The sequence below is a fragment of the Ctenopharyngodon idella genome, chromosome 21, assembly GCF_019924925.1.
Source record: "Ctenopharyngodon idella isolate HZGC_01 chromosome 21, HZGC01, whole genome shotgun sequence".
Classification (NCBI taxonomy): domain Eukaryota; kingdom Metazoa; phylum Chordata; class Actinopteri; order Cypriniformes; family Xenocyprididae; genus Ctenopharyngodon; species Ctenopharyngodon idella.
The window spans coordinates 70,520-89,264 of NC_067240.1; the positions used below are offsets into that span (position 1 = coordinate 70,520).

An 18,745-nucleotide genomic window follows, 5' to 3' on the forward strand; every position below is an offset into this window, starting at 1 on the left:
CCTTACGACAGATACAGCAAACATTTACAGTGACAGTACATGATCTCACACACTTTACTGCATCAGAAAGGCACGTATGAAAATCAACGAAAAATATTTAAGAGATCCTTCGTCTCACTGTCAGTTGGTTTATTGAATAATTGTTGATTTTTGTGGATAATATATTTTTGTTATGAATAAGCTGTGAGGTGCCAAAGACAAACGAGAACAGATAATAAAGGATAATAAAGATTTAATTCAATTCAAATCCAAATGGATCCTGAGTCCGTCAGCTGAACTCAGTCACCAGAAAAAAGGGAACAATTTTTCACAAACACAATGTGACGCACAAACACATTTTCAATTAAGATTCGTCAGTTAATCAAATTAGACTTCTGCTCTTTATGAGATTTGATAAGGTTGTAGAAAACCAACCCAAACTCCCACTGCACAATCGAGGGGTAGAAAAGAATACAAATAGTTTAATTTTGATGGTCCATTTCGACAGTATTTTAATCTTTCAGAGTTCTCTGAAAATAAATGAAATCATAGTCTGGGTGTCGATCAACATCTGCTGCTCTGGACCAAGATTAAGAGGAAGAGGAAATACTGATGGAAACAGGAAATACTTAGTGCTCAATTTAAAAAGTGCCAATGAGGAGTCAGTATCTAGAACAAGCAACCAATCAATCGCCTGTTCAGAAAATCATTTCTGCGCTTGATCAAAAATGATATTAGAAATATCTACTAACACAAATAAATAATCCCTTCCCCCACCGCAAAAAAATAAACCTAAACGATCTTGCACAAACATATCAACATTAATAGAGACAATCATGGGAAAAGCTCCAGAGGTCAGGCCCATCGGCTGTACATACAAACAACTGCTGCATCATTTTCTGTGACTTCCACTGTTTCTCTAATGGGTCAAAGGTCACGTGATGATATAAATACTTGAAATCAAAAACATTTTCATTGCAATTCTCGACACTCTTGATCTGATCAACTAACCCTAAGAAAATACAAAACAAAGGCACTTGGAGTTCAGCAGCAGAACTGCGTCGTCACATGACTGATGAGCAGGACGTGACACGGGTTTGTTCAGTGCTGAAGAAGTTTCAGAATGATAGTTTCATGAGCCGCTAGTCGATCAGACGAGATGATCAATCTCTCTGCATCTGTGAATAAAAGCTGCCGCATCTTCCCAGAATCCTTCATTCTCCTCTGAATCATGTGACGCTCCTGTTGCTCATGACGGCGAGTGATCAGAGCGAGTTCTGCGTGTCGCGTCTGATCCAGTGGAGGCCGTGACGCACATATGTCACTAATGAGCTCATGGAGGCCGTCAGACTGAGAGGACCGACGGCTGAATCCAGCTCTCGCAGCAAACCTGCAGAAGACAACACTGCTGTCAACCACACACACTCACTATATACACACACACACAATCGCTATATGATGTTTTATTAACAAAGTTCGGGAGGAGCATGTTCAGATAATTAACAAAAGAGGAGCGCATTCAGTTAATCAACTCAGTCAATGATAAGAGGTATATATACAACAGACTTACCTCTGTTTGTTGACACTTTATCAGCATCCCTCCACCACCCCATCTCCTCACTTCTAGTCCTAACTATTCCTATCTCAACCGGGGGGAGCACTCTCGGTTCAGGCCAAAATTCTGAGCTCTGAGCCAAATACGCATAACCTTTACTCTACTTAATTATATGTAAGTGTGAACTTGTGAAATACACACACACACACACACACACACAGTATATGTACAGTATACGATCATGCTCCACTCACCAGCTCTGCAAAGAATTTCTGAAAAATTTCAATACTTATTTATCACGGTATTCCCTGGTGGCTGTGGCCTCTTTCAGCAGGATAATGTGTCCTGCCACAAAGCCAAAATGGTTCAGGAACGGTTTGAGGAGCACAACAACGAGTTTGAGGTGTTGACTTGGCCTCCAAATTCCCCAGATCTCAATCCAATCGAGCATCTGTGGGATGTGCTGTCCGATCCATGGAGGCTCCAGCTCAAGACTTACAGGATTTACAGCAGGGGTCGGCAAGTAAGTTTGGCATGGGGCCAAAAAAACATTTCCCCACTAGATGGCAGGCCAGCACATAGTCAAAGGATAGTTTAAGAAATTAATTGATGGAAAAATGCAACTAGAATTGCCTGTGACAGACTGTTACAGTGTCTTTTGTAACTGGTATTGAGCTGTGAACAGTCATTAACAAAAAGCCACATTTGTGTGGCGGTGTCCGGGTTTTACACTGGATAAATTAATAAAGTAGAGTAGTGACACATAACCTGGCAATTATCTTCATTCACCAACTTGCAACACAGACCACCTTGCTAAAACACACACATATGTGGGAGATGAGGAATGGATAAAAATAAAAGAGTACTTGAATAAGCCCATTAATGGCATGTTTGAGTCATGCTCTTAACGAACTATGTTTTATTTCCTCTTTCCATATTGTGAATAATAAATGTGTAACACTTTAATTTGCTTGTTACACAATGGATCCTAATTTATTGTAATAATTATTCGACGTAGCCTACGTTTACACTCAGAATTATTCCTTAGCATCCTCACGTACTAAACTCAATTTTTTTAATCGTTTGTGTGCTGGAGGTACGCTATTACGTCGTGTGCAGAGTGATGTTAACATATAAGCTAGCTGGTGAGAGAAAATGGCACTATCAAAGAGTCTAAAGAGGAAAGTTGACAGCGAAAATAGGACATACAAGAAAAGACAACTATGCGTTCATCCTAGTCCTACCTATTTTGTGAATGCAAAGCCGGTGTGTCTTATCTGCAACGAAGTTGTCGCTGTTTTCAAAGAATATAACACTGTGTCTACACCGGACGCGGGCGGCGCGATGTGACGCGTCAAAAGAGAATAGAACCCATTTTAATCAGTGATATTGTCTACACTGGATGCGGCGCGACGCGACAACACATTCCTGACAGTAAACGGATTCCCTGTTCTATTTCTGACATAGTCCAAGTGCTTTGCAACCGTCAGTTTGTTGCGTTAAGTGTAGACAGCTGTTGCGGCGCGGTGCGACGCGAAAAAAGTCTTGTGTAGACACGATGATAATATTAGACATCACCACGAGATGAAGATCTATTTCGGAACCAGCCGCTATCAAAATAATCTGGCTGTGGATGGGGGGCAGATATTATTGCTGGTGGGCCACTTTTGGCCCACAGGCCGCCTGTTGCCAACCACTGACTTAAAGAATCTGCTGCTAACATCTTGGTCCAGATACCACAGCACACCTTCAGGGGTCTAGTGGAGTCCATGCCTCGACGGGTCAGGGCTGATTTGGCAGCAAAAGGGGGACCAACACAATATTAGGAAGATGATCATAATGTTATGCCTGATCGATCGCTGATTAATCACACAGATTTATTATATATATATATATATATATATAAAAATCTGTGTGATTAATTTGTTAATTTCGACATGCATTTTAATCATTAACATCAATCAATCTGACAGGCTCAAAAACCAGACAAATGTGAAAGACACATGACAAATATCTGTGTGTATGCACCGAGTTCAGAGCATCTGAATGTGTCAAACACAAAAAATTAGAACTGAAAATATGTACTTAACAACAAATCTGATGGTTTGTACATTGTCTCCAAATGTAAACTATCCAATCATCCAGCTCTGATCTATTATAACATTACAAACATTAACATCATGATTTTCTTTAAAGGGGTGGTTCATTGCGATTTCACTTTTTTAACTTTAGTGAGTGTGTAATGTTGCTGCTTGAGCATAAACAACATCTGCAAAGTTACAACGCTCAAAATTCAATGCAAACGGTGATATTGTCTTTTAAAGTTATGGCAGTTTACAAAACCGACCGATTTGGCCTACAACGAGCTTCTTCCCAGGTTGGTGACATCATAAACCCTGCAATTAACATAAACCCTGCCCACGGGAACACGCAACAAAGTAGCCCAACAGATAACAGAACCCATTATAATCAGTGATATTTTCTACACTGGATGTGGTGCGGAAGACAGCTTCCAGAATCTACACGAGTTCAATGCTGGATTTGCACAAAGGCTATGCGTACCAATGCGTTTTTGCTTCGCTAGCCAGTTAACTAAATTCTACTGCATACTTCTCCAACAAATGCCAACAAACACCAACAAACTTCTATGTTCATAGACAAACAGTTGTTCATGCTATAAATTAAAGCTTTACTGTAGCCAAATACATGACTGAGTAGTAGCATTTTTGTAAAGGTATCGTTTATATCTTTACAAAAATGCTACTACTCAGTCATGTATTCGGCTACAGTACAACTTTAATCAGAATAAAACCGTATATTGAAAGCTAACAAACAGCAGTAAAATTTTCAAGTGACAGCATATCTAAACACTTTGACACAAATACAAACGGAAATACTTACCATTCAGAAACGTCCTTTAAAAGCCGTGCTTGCAGAGGTTCTGCTTGACCCTCTTCATCATTACTGCTATCTGGGTCTGATTCGGGCTTAATTTGATACAGCAATATAGACGCCATTATTTACATTTCCACCGAAGCACATGTAACAACTAATGGTAAGGGGCGTGGCGTTTCCGGGCGCTTCAGCGAATCACAATACACTGGGCCAGTTAACCAATCTTAGCACGTATTTCGAAGGGAGTGGTATCATAGAACCAGGAAGTCAAACCGGCCGTTCTAATGACAATGGAGACAGCAGTCTAGAATAAAGGTAAAATATATGAAAAATACTGTGTTTTATTAAAAAAAGAAGCATTAAGATGTTAAACTGCACCCCATAAACACAATCAAGCCTAGAAAAAAAACAGTGAACCACCCCTTTAAAGTTGCTCTGAAACCATATGTATTATGGAAGACACTATACAAATAAATCTGATTTGACATTAAAGGTACACAAAGTAACTTTTGGCAAAACTGCATGTATTTTGCGGAAGAACATTGTTTTGGTTGTACTTCGGCTCTGTGCGGATGAATATGATTATCCTACTGCTCATAAAACAAGAACTACTAGGCTTAAGAGATATAACCAGTTTAGACGGAAAGGATCTCAAGCTGACTAGCTGAAGACGTTACTGTAGCTTTACCCATTAACAGACACGGTACTTCCTTGAAAATAAATTCCAGCACAACCATAATGAAATGATCTTCACAATCTGTTAATAAAACACCTTACTCATCTGTTGAGAAATAAAAACATCATCATCTCTGCGTCGCTTTTACAGTATATCAGATCCCTCAGTTCCCGCCATCTCTGAAAGCCAAACTAATGTTGATTCTAATGTTGATTACGAGCTCTTTTCACCAGCAGACTCTCCTCTGTTCGAGATAGTCCTCACTGCAGAGCACAAGATCCAGGGGGCAGGGATCTAGATCCAACTCCTCCCACTTTACATATTCCTTAACCTACCCAACTCCGCCCCCTGGATCTCGAGTGTTCTGCAGTGAGGGGCTACTGCTCTGTTCGGCTTTTGTTTAAAACGGGTGATTCCCCAGAGGCTGAAGATTTAGCAGCTCCTTTCCTCAACCTTTCTATAACTAACCAGTGCCACTCCCACACCAGACACGCGTCAAAGCAGCAGGATTAATATTTTAATCCCTACTAACACTGAACCTTTCATGAACTCAGTATGTGTTTGAAACAGAAGTTTCTTTTTTGCTTCTTTCCAAGTGTGGACAAACACAATCATAAAGACAGATTTAGCTCAGCTTCCTGTGACCCTTGACCCTTCTTACCACTGCCCGAGTCTGTGAGATCATCGGCCTGCTCCCACGTCTCGTGAGCGCTCAGGAAGAGCGCCGTAATGCTGACGTAAGACGCCGCTGCCTGCTGGACAGGTTGAGGAATGACGAGCGAGCTGCCGGCGGCCGCTGAGGAACTCCTGCAGGGACCAATCACAGAGAGCAGCCGGTGAAGAGCAGGAAATGCATCATCATTGTGAATCACTGGGGTGTGATGAGGACACTAACCTGGACACGGCGGGAGATGCAGACCATGATGAGCTCTGAAAATAAACAGACGGTGAGGCGAGAGTCTGAATGAGTGTGAGAAGAAACGACACAGAAACACTAAAGACACACACTCTGAAATGATCGGCGAGCGTCCGCGAGTATCGCAGCGCTGAATCCCGTCTGTAGCGGAACATGGCCATCTGCAGCAGAGACTGGCAGCGCAGACTGCAGAACAAACACACATTCACTGACTGATGCTGATTCACACACACGTCTGTGTCTCTGCTGTGCGCTGCTCTCACCACAGGATGAAGAAATCCCTCTCATGAGCCACGGCCGAAGGATCCGTGTAGTTCTTCAGTTTGAGTATAAACCTGAACAGACACAAAAACATCATCATCATCCGTCCTCACGCTACAGTTATATCTGATAAATTAGTGCGATCATTACATGATCACCTGCTATGAACAGCAGCTACACTAATTCTTTAGACTGCGCAGCTCCAGTTTAAATTAGCCTTTGCAATGATTTCAGCCAACACAGACAACTGACCATACGCACTGAACGTTCATAAGAATTTCCGCAATAATATAAACCAGCTGGAAAACTTCCGGTGAAATGTCACTTGTTGGTGTGACTGTATCTTCAATGTCCTGAGGTAGCTTTAACAGCATCAATAGTGTAATACTTAGGCCCTGCTTACAGCTGGTATTAAGATGGTCAATCGGATCACAAGCGGACGAGGGAGACACATTCCCGTTTACACCTCTTTTGTCCACTTTCAACCACTCCTGTCCTGATTTCTTTGCGGTGAGGATCTATGGGTGGGTAAATGTATGGGTTTTTTTCAGATCTTTCGATCTAATGGACAAAATAAGCTCACGCAATGTACATATGAACGTGACTGGAGACAACAGAAAAACATACGGAGAGCAGCAGCTTTTGTTTCTGTTCTGACAGCCGCAAGACCACGCTGAACACTGTGACATAAATCAGGAATGGTGAGAGAACATTGTGCTTGGTGCGTTTTTCATCTTCAAACCAAACTTGGGTCTTTAGCTGACAAAGTTTAAATCCCATCTGGCTAGAGTGCTTCCCATAATGTTCACGCATTAGGTCAGTAGTGGGTCTTTTAGAAGCTGTTCAAACGCATTTGACCACATGAGTGTCTACACTACGAAAGCAATCCGGTCGAATGCATTTTCAACTACCTCTGGAAGTGATCGAAAGTGGACAAGCTCAAAGCATTTTACACCCCCTTTGCACCTGATCCGATCGACCAAAACGCATCTTAATACCAGCTGTAAACAGGGCCTTAGTTTATAATCAGAATATAGTCACTTAAAGGTGCGGTAAGCATATTTTGAACAACGCTGTTGGACACTGATGATATTTGAAATCAACCCAAACAAACCCACCCCTCTCTTCATTGCTCCGCCTCCAAAACTCACACTCCAATCCTAACCACCCTGCTCCGAGTCGGTCTTGAACCCTGATCGCTGCTGGCATGAGAGGCGAGTGCACTACCAATGATGCTAAACACCTCATTCTCTAGCAGCTGTCAGTGTGCAGTAGTTTAACAACAAAACTCTCACTATCTGGCCACCGTTACACACGCAATGCGAGTGGATGTCTGTTTATCACAGCTGACGCGCAACAAAATGCTTCACGAAAAATAAAGCGCAGATGATAAACGAACAACAAGGAAGCACAAAAAATGAACGTACAGTACACAAGAGTGATTACAAAGTGTTTGTTGTTAGTCGCAAACAGCACAGCAGCTCCAGACAATCAAAACATAGTGTTACATGAGAAGGAATCAAAGCAGCTTCCGGGTCTGTTTTCAGGCCTTCCTCTTAGCTCTCTCCAGCGCTGGAAAACTTTTCTAATATAAACGCGGTCCTAAAGCGCTTGCCCAGTCATAAACCTTTATTCCAGTGATATTCTTTTGAGCTGTTTTGTATTGTGTCCCATCTCTCGTTCTGCAGTTTTTTTAAAAAATTATTTTCAAATCTCCCTCTTGCTCGTTCTATCTCCTCGACAGCCATACGCCCCCTAATGCTGATTGGTTACACGTTTGTTGTTGGTGTCGGCCCGACTAACTTCCAAACAGTGTGTTTGAAATACTACTGAGTCCACCTTTAAATAGTTAGGCCTAGAGTTAATTTAGCTATTCAAATGTAAGACGACATAAAAAAGACGTGTCCCTCAGTTCCTCCTCAGCAAAATTCAATTCGACCATCAGTTTTCACGCTTTCGTGTGTAAAAAAGCGTCAACACACTGTAAATTAAAGATTTATTGTGCACTTTAGTTAGATTCATTGAATAAAATGTGAGTTTTCACAAGCTTGTGCTGCACTGACTGACAGCTTCAGTGATTATAAAGGGAGAGCGGTGCTCGCTTTCTGTGTAATTCATTCACATGAAAAGTTATTGTTTTTCATGAAATTTTGTGAGTATTTCATACTTCACCTTGACCAAATGTATTTTTAAACCTAGAGATTTTATAATGTTTAATATTTAATCAAAAGAAAAACTGAGTTAAAAACTATTACAGGAAATGGCTAATATGAGCCAGTAATACTGCTCTGCCGCCATCTGATGGTTATAATTAACGTCTATTTTATTTTTAAATAAAAGTGTTTTCTATCAAATGTTGGATTTCCTACATCTTGAAACATTCGGTTTTACAACTGAGGACGATCTCAGAAGGATAAACAATGTTTTTGGTCATGACATTAAAAATAACGTTTTAAGTGCTGGAGAAATGTAGAGTGTGCATGTCTAATTACAGACTTTATTGCAATCAATAAAACTGGTTTATTGGCAAATTAGGCAAGTGTGATAACTGCATTAAAATATAAATACAACATTAAAAAGTCAAACACTGATGGTGTTGTGTCGATGTACAGCGAGTACAGAATGATCAGCTAACAGTTCATCGGAAACGCCCAAGCTGGCTTAACGACAACCAGGAAGTAACCGTGCATATGGTCAGTTGAGAAGAATTCAGATGACGGCAACTCTGGACCAACATACATAACTTTCAATTATTATCCTAATTCTGTAATCATAACGAGCACAAGTTGTAATTGCTGCCTAACATGTTCATTATGTCTGCTTAACTGAATACGATGTTAACTCACCCATAACCTGTATTATATTACATCTGTATATCATATGAACGTTACTGTGACACACTCGTCTCTGACTGAATATAACTGAACACTTCATCAACTGTAACATTTCCTGTAAAGCTGCAATATTATGATAAACTTGAAGTGAACTGAACTGAACTTCACACCTGATCAGATCCAGAGTCTCAGAGAGCATGGTGTAGGCGGATTTGGGCGTCTGTGGCTCCGTCTCCATGGCGACGGCGCTCTCCACGAATGCCAGCGCAGCCTCCAGATAGCTGAGGGCTTTAGCCGTCTTATCCGGCTGAGAAACATCAAGAAAAGTTGTCAGATCCAGGAGTGGAACTCACTGTACACAGGGGTCAGGGGTCGGGGAGGAAAATCAAAGGCTTTATAAACACCGTAGCGTCTGCTTTATGCTTCAGTTTTTTGGCTTCCTTCAGATGATCTTCCACGGAGCGCTGCCTGGGAATCAGAGGTCAGAGGTCAAAGAGTTTCACACTGGTTAATGTTTAAGTAATAGACAAGATGGACGTGAGCGGCACACCTGCGGTCGGGCGGCAGCAGCGCTCGTGCTTCGGCTGCAGGAGGACACGTTTTCTCCGGCAGGACGTTGCGGCTCTTGCAGGATTTCTGCTGAATAAAAACAGTTCTTTACGAGTCACGCCACAACAGCTTGAAAACGAAGGTGTAAACGATCTACAGCACCTTCCCATGAGCCTCTGCTGTCCTCGGCTGGCTGTCAGGAGCCGCTGCGGATGGACGCTTGTGTCCTGATGCGTCCTGAAGAAAACCTGAGCTGTGTTTCACACTCTTCCTCCTCTTCATCGTCGTGCTGTCGCTGTTCCTGCCGGCTCTGATGGAAACGTGCGAGAGTGATGAGAGAGTGATCAGGGTCAACAGGGACTTCAGGTACTTTCCACCGCATGCTAACGTCACATGAGCGCATGTCTGAACGTCACTGCATTAGATCACAATAAATGACACTGATATTCTGTAAAGAAAGATGCAGGGTTTTTCCTGCATTGAAAATATTTCGGTGAGATTTATTTGAATTTTAAATTGAATTCATTTAAATTGACGATATCTGCCGTTCTGCTTTAAAACGCTCCCGTGAGTGTTTGTGTTTCTATTTACAACGTGTTTTTCCAGCGTTGAGCTCTGTAGCCAATTACAGACATGCCTGTAGTTCCCTTAGTTTAACCACAGACGTCCAATCATCATCATCAAAACTATTGCTATTATCATTATTATTTACAGGACACTTGACAGATCTGATTGCTCAAATACACTGAAGAAATCTTTCAAAACTTTGTAGTAATTAATAGAAACACAATGTTTTTACATAATTTACAAACTAATACATTTCTATTTAGATGGAAAGAAAGTTTTGAGTGGTCTTGTGTTAAATTAATTTTGGAGATGTGGTGACTATCTGTGTGCAGCCTCACAAAACACCCTCAGAGAGGCAGAAGATCTCAGGCTCTGATTGGCGGTGGGTTGACGGGGACTCACTCTGATCGGTGGAGGCTGTGCTGAGACGAGAAAGACTGTTTTCCTTTTTTTTCCAGTTTCTGTTTCTTCTTTGGAGACTTTTCATCCCTCTCTGCCTGCAGACACACACACACACACACACATAGACAAATACACACACAACAGACACACACACACATATAATAAAATCATGTGAACATCTGATTTTGAGATAATTGATTTTATAAAGATATTTTGAAATGGTTGTTATTCATCTACTGCTCTGCGAAACCAGGTTAGGACTAATTATTAGTTATTATCTCATTAGGGTTATTAGTGCAGGTTTGATTGGCTGATGATCCTGTCATCACAATCAGGGTGAGAAGGGTCAAAGTTCAGCTCACGGCTCTCTTGCGCCCGGACGTCAGGCTGGTTCGGCGTCGGACTGCTTTGGGCTCCCGAGGGATTCTGGAGAGCAGGTTCAGCTGAATCTTCACCAGCAGCGGCTGACGCGTCTGTTTCCCATCTGTTTGTTTGTTGTCTGTTGTTGTTCTCTTCTGCTCTGTGTCACGTGTTGTTTTCTTGTGTTTCAATCTGCGCGTGGTAGTATTTTCATCACGCTGGGAAATTTCCACGCATGTGCTTCCTAACAGCAGACTCTCACACGTGGACGTGTTTCCCACAGTCTGTCTGTGATCAGACGTTTTGCCGCTGTCAGTCGGGTTACTATAGCAACCCTGCTGACCTGCAGCCTCTGTCCGTCCAGCGGAATCATGGGAGTTGGGCTTGATGACATCATATGGGCTGCCAGGGCTCTGCTGGTGCTGGTTCTCCTTGCTTTCTAACCATCTTCCCAACTGCCAGTCACTCCCTTTCTGTGTCTAAACACACACACACACACACACACACAGAGAGGTGTTAGGATGTTAATTTGTTGTTCAATGAATCTCATCATAAGAATATGACAATATGTAATGTGTGTGTGTGTGTGTGTGTGTGTGTGTACCTGTGTGTGTGATGGTTCATGAGCTGCTGGTTGATCTGGGCTGTTGTTGTTCTCACTGTCAGTGTCTGAACTGCTGTCAGAGTCACTGGAGCTGCTGGAACCTCCTCTACAAACACACACACACACACACACAAACACACACACACACACACACATGAGTCAAGTAAACATTCTGCTGAACATCTCCTTCTGTATAATGTAAGAAAGTCACACAGGTGAGTAAATGATGACAGAACAGAATTAGAGACGCAGAGATCTGATGTGATACTCACTGCGGTTCCAGCTGAACACCATCTGATGATTCATGAGCTTCTAATGAAGAACAACAACTAATTAAAAGCACATAAACAGACCACCACAATACACACACACACACACACAAACAGACACACACTTACTGAGAGCCGTGAATCCATGCGACTCCTGTCAAAGCAGCAGTGAATGAGTTGGGATGAAGGACTTAAAATACGCTGGAGTTTCAATAAGAACCAATTATTCTGCTCTAACCTCGTTAGTGGAGACGAACTTTGGCGGCTCGGCTCTGCTTGGAGTACAAATGGCCGTCAACAGTGGAGGCCATGAGGTCATTTCCTGTGTGCCAGAGAGACATTGAGATCCTACAGCTCTCCTACCAAACAAGACTGTCCCAAACTCAACTGACCTGCAGAATGTCCTCCACTCGCCCACCAGACACGACCTGCGGACGGACAGAGTCACATGAGGATAATAAAACATTCGGCAAACATACACTAGCTTGGTTACCATGACGATCTGCAGGTAAACACTCACGTCAACAGACTGCAGCGGGGGAAGGTTTGGTTTGCTGCTCTCCTTCAGGTCCTGTAAGTGCTCTGGTGAGGCCTTCAGTTGTGGAGAATCGCTGGTCACATGATCCTGACCGTCCATCGGCCTCACATACGCTGTGGGCTTCTTGACGTTTGCCGGTTTACAGTGCAAATTCAGCGGGAGCGTGAGCGTCAGCGGCGGGACGTCTAGCCTGCGGCTGCCGCGCTCTGGAGACGCGCCGCCGTCCGAGTCACTGGACTGCAGAGGGGACAGCGGCTCCGCGGGGGGACGGAGGGCCGGCAGACTGTCCCAGCGCTCACCTGGAGGAGGGACGGGGCCGGACGCGCTCGCAGGAGCAGCGAGAGATGCCTCTGATCTGTCCACACCAGAGCAAAGGTCATCAGATCCATCCTCATAATTACCCAGCATCCTCTGGATGAGACTCGACAGCTCATCGCCTTTGATTCTCTGGAAAGACAAAGGATACTTGTGCGGTTAGAAAGGGTGTCATGAGAAATCGAGTTCCCCCCAGGAATCAGGTCAAGGACAAAAAGAAGGAAATTATAAAGATAATGAAAGGAAGAATCTCTCCACACTGTTCGTCGACAGATGCTGAAATGACAGGACAGTCTGAACACAAACGAGTCGCTCGACACTCACTCTCATCAGCACAACATGAGCTCAAGAGTCTGAAGAACTCAAAGCTTACCATTGCACACCAGAAAATATTTTTTATACAAAATAAAACTACATATTCGAAACTTGAGATTTGGCACTAAAAATATCTGAATTTATTACAGAAGGATTTCAGCATCTGCTCGGCGCTACCTATAGGCATAGGGCCTCGGGCATGGAGGAGGGGCCTCCATTACTGTAACATCCCCCTAGCAAAATACTAGGCTCTTTTTCCATTGGATATGGATGAACTCACAGTGACTCTCACCAGTAATAAAACCAACTACTGTCACCATATCAAAGTGGGTCCTACCTTCTGAATACATGAAAAAAAGTTACGAAAATGCAACTTTTCTGCAGCTGACTGACTTTAAAGGTGCTCTATGTAAGAATGACAGCTAGTGGTTGAAATGAGTACTGCAGTCCAAACTCAAAATATTGTTTGCCCCACCCCTTCCTCCTCTCGCGGGTTGCCAGTTTGAAGACACGCAACAGGAGCGAGCTCAACTGACATTGGAAGGCAAGGAGACTTACACACTGTAAGATGATTTATTGATTTATGATGAGTTGATATCGTGTTTTAATATACCTCCGTTCATAGAGATTTTTAGATGGATGATGAGGCTTTTTAGATGAGTAGAATCTGTGATCTCTGACCCAGTTTGTTCGCTGGCTTCCATTGCTGCAATTCGCTGCATGTGTTTTCCACCAACTGGGAACCCGGGGTGGCAAAATACTATTAGGTAAATTGGCAACGAAACAAAAACAGAAATTCTGACACAGAACGCAAATTTCAAAGTAAAATAACTGGCTGTAGCAATGGTTCTCAGAGAAACGAGTATGTGAACTCAGCATGTTTAATAAATATCTGCAAACATATTATGGTATTTTTATGCTTTAGTACAGTCAAAAACTTACATAGAGCACCTTTAAGTCACTGAATAATGATTGAGTCGAAACAAACATCCTTCGTGGGGTGCAAAGCGAAAGGTTTTACAGGCACGCAAAGAAGTGCAGTTCGTAATATAGGTGTACAAGTTGTCATCATCTCTTTTTTGGATTGATTGTAATGTATTCTAAAAATAAACGTGTTCTGTCGATCGGCGTTATTTCTGGTTTGATCATTTGCCGGTTTATGAGTTTAAAAGAGCACGAGCGCCGTCGACGCGTCCAGACTGTTAGACACTTTAAATTTGTGCGTAATGAATGACATCGCGTCTGGAGCTGACTACCAAGATACTGAAGTAAAAGCAAAGTTCGTATTCAAAGTCAAAGAGAGTAGGCTATTACAGCGCTAGAGTACTTATTTTTTAATGATTTTGTTTTTTTCAAAAACAGTACCTCAACTGTCTGTATCTTTTAAATTCTGCTGTTCACATTACTGTTCTACTGTAAAACTTACCTTTAGTTTTCAAAACATAAATTTTGTTATATTTATTGAAAAATAATTGTACAATTTAATTTAAATACTCAAAGTAATTAAGTATTTATGTTTAGTAGTTTGTCTCTTTCACTTTTACCATATAGTAGTAGTACACTCTTCTGCAGTTACATGAAGAAATTTTAAAATCCACTGAAACTTTCCATAACACAAAATCTTCTTTACTGTGGAAAAAAAGTTCCATTACATTGTTTTAGAATGTTCTTTACACTAAGTAAAAATAATAATAATAGTTCCATTTCTGTTTACTTAAAGCTTCTTTGGGGAACCAAAAGTGGTTCTTTTATGGCATCACTGTAAAATCTCCCTTTTGGAACCTTTATTTTTAATATTTAAAGTATTGCACAGCAATACATATGATAATATAGTTTAAATTGGTTCAACAGGAGGGGGAAATCCTGTCCAAAAATGATTAAGGCATGATGTCATTTACTTAAGTGATTTTCCTTTTCTTTCATTTCACTGTAGGCCTAAACAGTTTATCCCAAACAGTGGGTGAGTGTGTTAGGCTACTGTAAATACATTACTGAACAAATTACTACCAAAAAAAAAAAAACACATGATAGCATCCTCAACAAACAAATAAGATATTACCTTAGTTAAAGTTTGATATATATAACAAAAAAAAAAAAAAAATTATATATATATATGTGTATATAAAAATATACAAATTTTAATAACAGATGTTAAACAAAAAAGTAAGGAATAATATTTGTTTTAAGTTCTTTTTATTAGGAGAGGTGCGGAGTGGGGGGGCTCCAAGTGTCTAGAACCGGCCCTGCGTCTGACGGACTCTACTCCAGCTGGTACTAAACCAGTTCATACTCAGAGTTTGAGCTCATATAGTGACTGTCAAACACACACAATCACAACAAACACTGAGAATGATTGACTTCACTCACAAGATCTGCAGAGCACAAACACACTCCAGCATCTGTGAATCCAGATACAGATACACACACACACACACACACACACACACACTCACACACGTGGTGAGATCCGTCACCTTGAACGGCTCGCTGAAGAGAGGAGCGATTCGGTCGTACTGCATCTCCTCCTGCTGCACCTCCTGACTCCTCCTTTCCCTCTCCATCCGCCGCATCACGTCGCGATCCTCCATCTGCACACTGTAGGAAAACACACACACACACACGCACAACACACACACTGATGTGAGTCAGGGTATGATCATACATCTGCTATTTATAATCCCACGTGCCGAGCGACACTTAAATTAACTATATTCACATTAAAACTCACAAACACACACATGCCGCAACTGATCTGTGTGTGTTTATGTGTGTGTGTGTGTGTTGAGTGTGTTTATGTGTGTGTGTTAATAAAACAAAAGCACAAAGAGGTGTGGTGTTTGTTGGGAAGGGCGTGTCTCAGGTGTGTGTCCTACGGGAAAAGTGTGACAGGAACATCTGCTCTCTGTTACGCCTCACACACACACACACACACACACACACACACACACCTGACATCATCATGTTGTCTGTCACATATAAAATACAGCAAAAAATAGCATTATAGCCATTTATATTGAAAATTCCCATTTTTAAAAAAAAAAATAGTATTAAAAATGGAAAAAACAATTAAAAATAAATATTTGAAATTCTAAATTCTGATTCTCACTTGAAGCCGTTACAAAATATGTGACACGCTGTTTGAACTCGGTGTTAATGTTGTGTAAACAACTATATTCTACTTCATATTTCAGTCCATAAGAACAAGTTCTTCCTCATCTGTCATCACATTACTCGCTCTCACATTAATAACATGAAGCAGTGGAGCCCAATGATATAAACACACACACACACACACACACACACACACAGTCTGTTGCTGACCGTACTTTTGTGTCTCTTGTATAATGTGTGTGTCAGATCATTATAAGAGTCTGTGTGCAAGTTTCAACTGATTCATTCATCTGTATATGATACACACACACACACACACACACACACACACAAACACACACACAACAGAAAACACATGTCTAATATGTCCAGCTGCTGCAGGTGTGTGTGTGTGTGTGTAAAAGGGTTCGTGACAGTGGATGTGTGTGTGTGTGTGTGTGTGTGTGTGTGTGTCCAAAACACAAATCACCAACACACTGACAATAAATTTGACAGTAATAGGGTTTAAATCGGATTATTTCAGTGTAGATGATTCACACATCTGATTCAAACACATACTTATGTTTATATGTAAATATTTACGCATGCTGTCACTTCATATTTATTTAGTTTGTATTAATTTATTCAAAGGGTCATTTATTCTTCAGTCAGTTCAATTCTAACCCTTTTTTTTCCATATTTGCCGGTTTCCCATGCGTCTGTGTGGATTTATTGAGTGTTTATACACTTTGTGGATGTGTTCGCTCATTTGAGATCATCCAGACACAGAGTTGTCTCACCTGCTCGCTCCGGTCATTCTCGGTTTGTACTGTCCGCTCCGAGCCACCGGGATTCGGTCGCTCATGACGACACGGTCTGCCGATTTATCACATTAACGTTACTTCAGATGAAGAAATCCACGCGCACTCTCAGGAACCGCTGTTTGACTGAAGCGAACTCACGCGCAGAATGGAGCTCCGCGGACGCGTCCACTCAAGAGGCGGGACAGCTGATGCACGGTGCTTCAGATTATTGAATCAGACACAATTAAACTATACATTAAACTATAGAATCCTGATGTTCGAGAGTTTTTAAGGCATTTTAATAAGTAAACATTAATTCGTCAGGATCTCATGAAGTGAAGCGCGCACCCCCGCGCAGTATTAAATGGTTCCGGCGCACCACTCCTTTTATGGGCATGTTATTCCACGAGCGCGCACGCCAACAAACACATCACTGGAGCTCAGTGACACTCATTTACAATAAATTAGTAATAATACACAGTGTAGATTACTTACAAACTGTAGTCCGTTACTGATTCCAAATTACATTACATAAATTGTAGTTAGTAACGTAATCCCATTTCATTACACATTTTAAGTAGCTAATATAATCTGACTACTTTTTTATTAGTTTTAGATTATGAGCTAACTCGTTTATCACATTGATTTGAGTAGGATAATCTTGTACCATATTTATATAAAAATACACTGAGAAAGAAAATATATTACATTCTTTATCAACAACATTACATTAGGTCAGCGGTCATGAAGGAACTGCAGGGGGTTCGTGCAATTGAATGAAAAGATGATAATTAATTCAATTATAAAAATGTACCTAAAATAAATAATTTTTATGTTTTTTATGTGTTTGAAAGACAAAAGCCTTCGAAAGATAGCAATACATGGTTAAATGACTCTCTTGGTGATAATTCAAATAATAATTAATGTGTTCGTCAGGAGTTGATTTGATGTGCGATGTTGAGAAAATGATTTCTGTAAATCCAGTGATCAAATGTTTTGTGGCCTCTCGATTTTCCATGTAATTATAGCTTGACCATGCAATTTCTACAAAACTAGAAGACTTTATAAGTGATGGGTTTTTTTAGAAAGGAAAATGTAAAAGATAAAAAAGAAGAATTAGGGAGAATCAATAAATGATAAATGATTTCGGCTACTGCCATCGTATAATATGTAATCATGTAATCAATAAAAAATAAGTGTAGTCTGATTACGAGTATTTTAAAATGTAATAGGTATAATCTAATAACGAGTACTTAATTTTTGTCCAGGTTGCATGTAATCAGATACCCAGCACTGTAATACAGTAACACTAATTATGAAGAGCCTACTTAAGTACAATTAATGACAAAAAACGACGTCACGATGATCTGACATTTTCACAAAGAATACAGACATTAATATGACAACATCTTTAATTCTGAATCAAATCAAATTCAGTTAAAGGCACTGCTTCATTTATTTAACGTTCATTTAAAACATCATCCGTAAAGCGACCGTTATTATGAGTGTCACGTTTAATTGCCTTAAAACGTTTGTTTTCAGTTGGAATAAAACAGTACGTTATTTTAAATGTCATGTAGTCTACTTAAGTCGTACAGTTTGCAAAGTCGGGCTAAACGACAGGGATAATGCGATTGTAGTTCGGAGTCGGTCGGATTCGGATTCGGGAGGCCATTCGGATTATACCATACTACTCTATTTCTTCTGCAAGACGAGACAGGTATGCTTTTCCAAACAAAGTATTGTACGAGTCTGTCAAATATTCGACTACATGTTGTGTTTGTAAGCTGTAGTTCAGTTAAACACACTTACTGGAT

The 18,745-nt window shown here is 41.0% G+C and overlaps 1 protein-coding gene across 3 annotated transcripts; it reads right to left on the reverse strand.

The window, feature by feature from the left end:
* Positions 1-215: 215 nt before the first annotated feature.
* aff1 (AF4/FMR2 family, member 1) lies at positions 216-17,285 on the reverse strand. Of its 3 annotated transcripts, none has more exons than XM_051878412.1 (19): positions 16,926-17,285; positions 15,510-15,630; positions 12,388-12,852; positions 12,260-12,295; positions 12,106-12,189; positions 11,997-12,021; positions 11,871-11,907; positions 11,599-11,704; positions 10,997-11,473; positions 10,635-10,729; positions 9,828-9,975; positions 9,667-9,755; positions 9,521-9,584; positions 9,287-9,423; positions 6,285-6,356; positions 6,114-6,207; positions 6,001-6,035; positions 5,767-5,912; positions 216-1,369 (listed from the first exon to the last, which is right to left on the reverse strand). In XM_051878412.1, the coding sequence occupies exons 1-19, from the start codon at positions 16,988-16,990 to the stop codon at positions 1,245-1,247; spliced, it is 2,421 nt and encodes an 806-aa protein (XP_051734372.1). In that variant the 5' UTR covers positions 16,991-17,285; the 3' UTR covers positions 216-1,244. The 3 variants fall into 3 exon arrangements, with proteins under 3 accessions (XP_051734372.1, XP_051734370.1, XP_051734371.1); XM_051878410.1 differs by having other exon boundaries at positions 11,871-11,910; XM_051878411.1 differs by having other exon boundaries at positions 9,667-9,752; positions 11,871-11,910; positions 16,926-17,284.
* Positions 17,286-18,745: the final 1,460 nt, after the last annotated feature.